The following is a 1,229-nucleotide window of genomic DNA, read 5'->3' as shown; positions in this document are numbered from 1 at the left end:
CCAACTTGAAACGGGTCCAACTGGAACCGGATCCAACTGGAACCCAATCCAACTTGAAACGGATCCAACTGGAACCGGATCCAACTGGAACCGGATCTAAGTGGTGGACCTTCTGTCAGACTGGATGTTCATCAGCTATCAGTGGTTCTGACTGACCCAGAGAGGCCTCTAACCGGGTCAAACAGCTTTTAGGGATCTGGTTCTGCTACTGACAGGTGACTGCTTGTGTTTCAGGTTCACCAGGTCCAGATGGAGGACGTGGTCCGAGGGATCCAGGCAGACATGACCAGACTGTCCAAGAGTCACAGCCACACCTCCAACACGGTCAGCAAGCTGCTGGACAAGAGCCGAAAGTTGTCCGTGACCATGAAGGAGGTCAGTGAAGGCATCACCACACCTGGAAGCCCTGCCAGATGTTCAGAGCTTTCAGCCGGGGTTCTGTATAGTTCCCCTCAGCTAGCTGAAGGTCCAGCAGCAGGTCTGAACTTTGACTAGGCCGTCTGTCTCAGACCAGCTGTGGGGTTTGGGATCATGGTTCTGTTACTGAGCTGCATTGGACCAAACTTCAGCTGAGGGACAGGCGCCCTCTGACCTTTGACACTAGCATGCTAGCTTGACATGTGGCGTGTTTGGTTTTCCCAGACGAACTGCTCTTCTCTTTCTCCCCCACCCACTTATCCCATCATGACCTTTAACCTTTAACCTGCCTCTGAGGGATCCTCCTGCCTCTGAGCTGGTCTGCTAGACGCCTGTCAGACTGTGCTCAGGGACCTCATGTCCTTTCTCCTCAGGTCCGCGAGAGGATGGAGCGTCAAGGTGCCCAGGTGAAGAGGCTGGAGGCAAACCACGCCCACCTGGTCAGCAGGAACAACTTTAAAGTGCTCATCTTCCAGGTAGGTCTGAGCTGGGAAATGTAGTCCACCTGTAGTCCCACTGGGCTCGGCTGCTAGCTTTCAGCCACTTATCCTTATTTGGATGTGAGCTGCTGCAGGAAGCGAAGTGGAAAATCTCCAGAAAGGACAGTGGTTGTCATGGTAGCCATGGACTGCAGCTCTGTGGACAGACTGTCCTGCACAGAGACATTCCCAGAATCCTCCCAGAATATTCCATGCGCTGACCGGTTCCTCCATAGGCTTCCATAGATCATCGAGAGACATGCAGACAGAGCGGCCATCTTGGCTCAGACCTCACCTGCTGGCTAATCCGGACCCAACCTGATTTAAAACATC

At 53.5% G+C, this 1,229-nt stretch overlaps 1 protein-coding gene across 1 annotated transcript in view; it reads left to right on the top strand.

The window, feature by feature from the left end:
- The first annotated feature begins 213 nt into the window (after window positions 1-213).
- The window catches only part of LOC107102200 (serum deprivation-response protein-like), a 6,058-nt gene continuing 5,042 nt past the window's right edge, over window positions 214-1,229 (top strand). Inside the window, exons 1-2 of the mRNA XM_015401408.1 lie at window positions 214-375; window positions 792-893. Of these exons, the coding sequence (XP_015256894.1) occupies window positions 250-375; window positions 792-893 (228 nt within the window). The 5' untranslated portion in view covers window positions 214-249. The remainder of the gene's footprint in view (window positions 376-791; window positions 894-1,229) is intronic.

The sequence above is a fragment of the Cyprinodon variegatus genome, unplaced genomic scaffold (genome assembly GCF_000732505.1).
Source record: "Cyprinodon variegatus isolate N-32 unplaced genomic scaffold, C_variegatus-1.0 Scaffold1216, whole genome shotgun sequence".
Lineage (NCBI taxonomy): Eukaryota > Metazoa > Chordata > Actinopteri > Cyprinodontiformes > Cyprinodontidae > Cyprinodon > Cyprinodon variegatus.
Note: the sequence above shows the minus strand (reverse complement) of the source record. Positions and strands in the feature narration are given on the sequence as shown.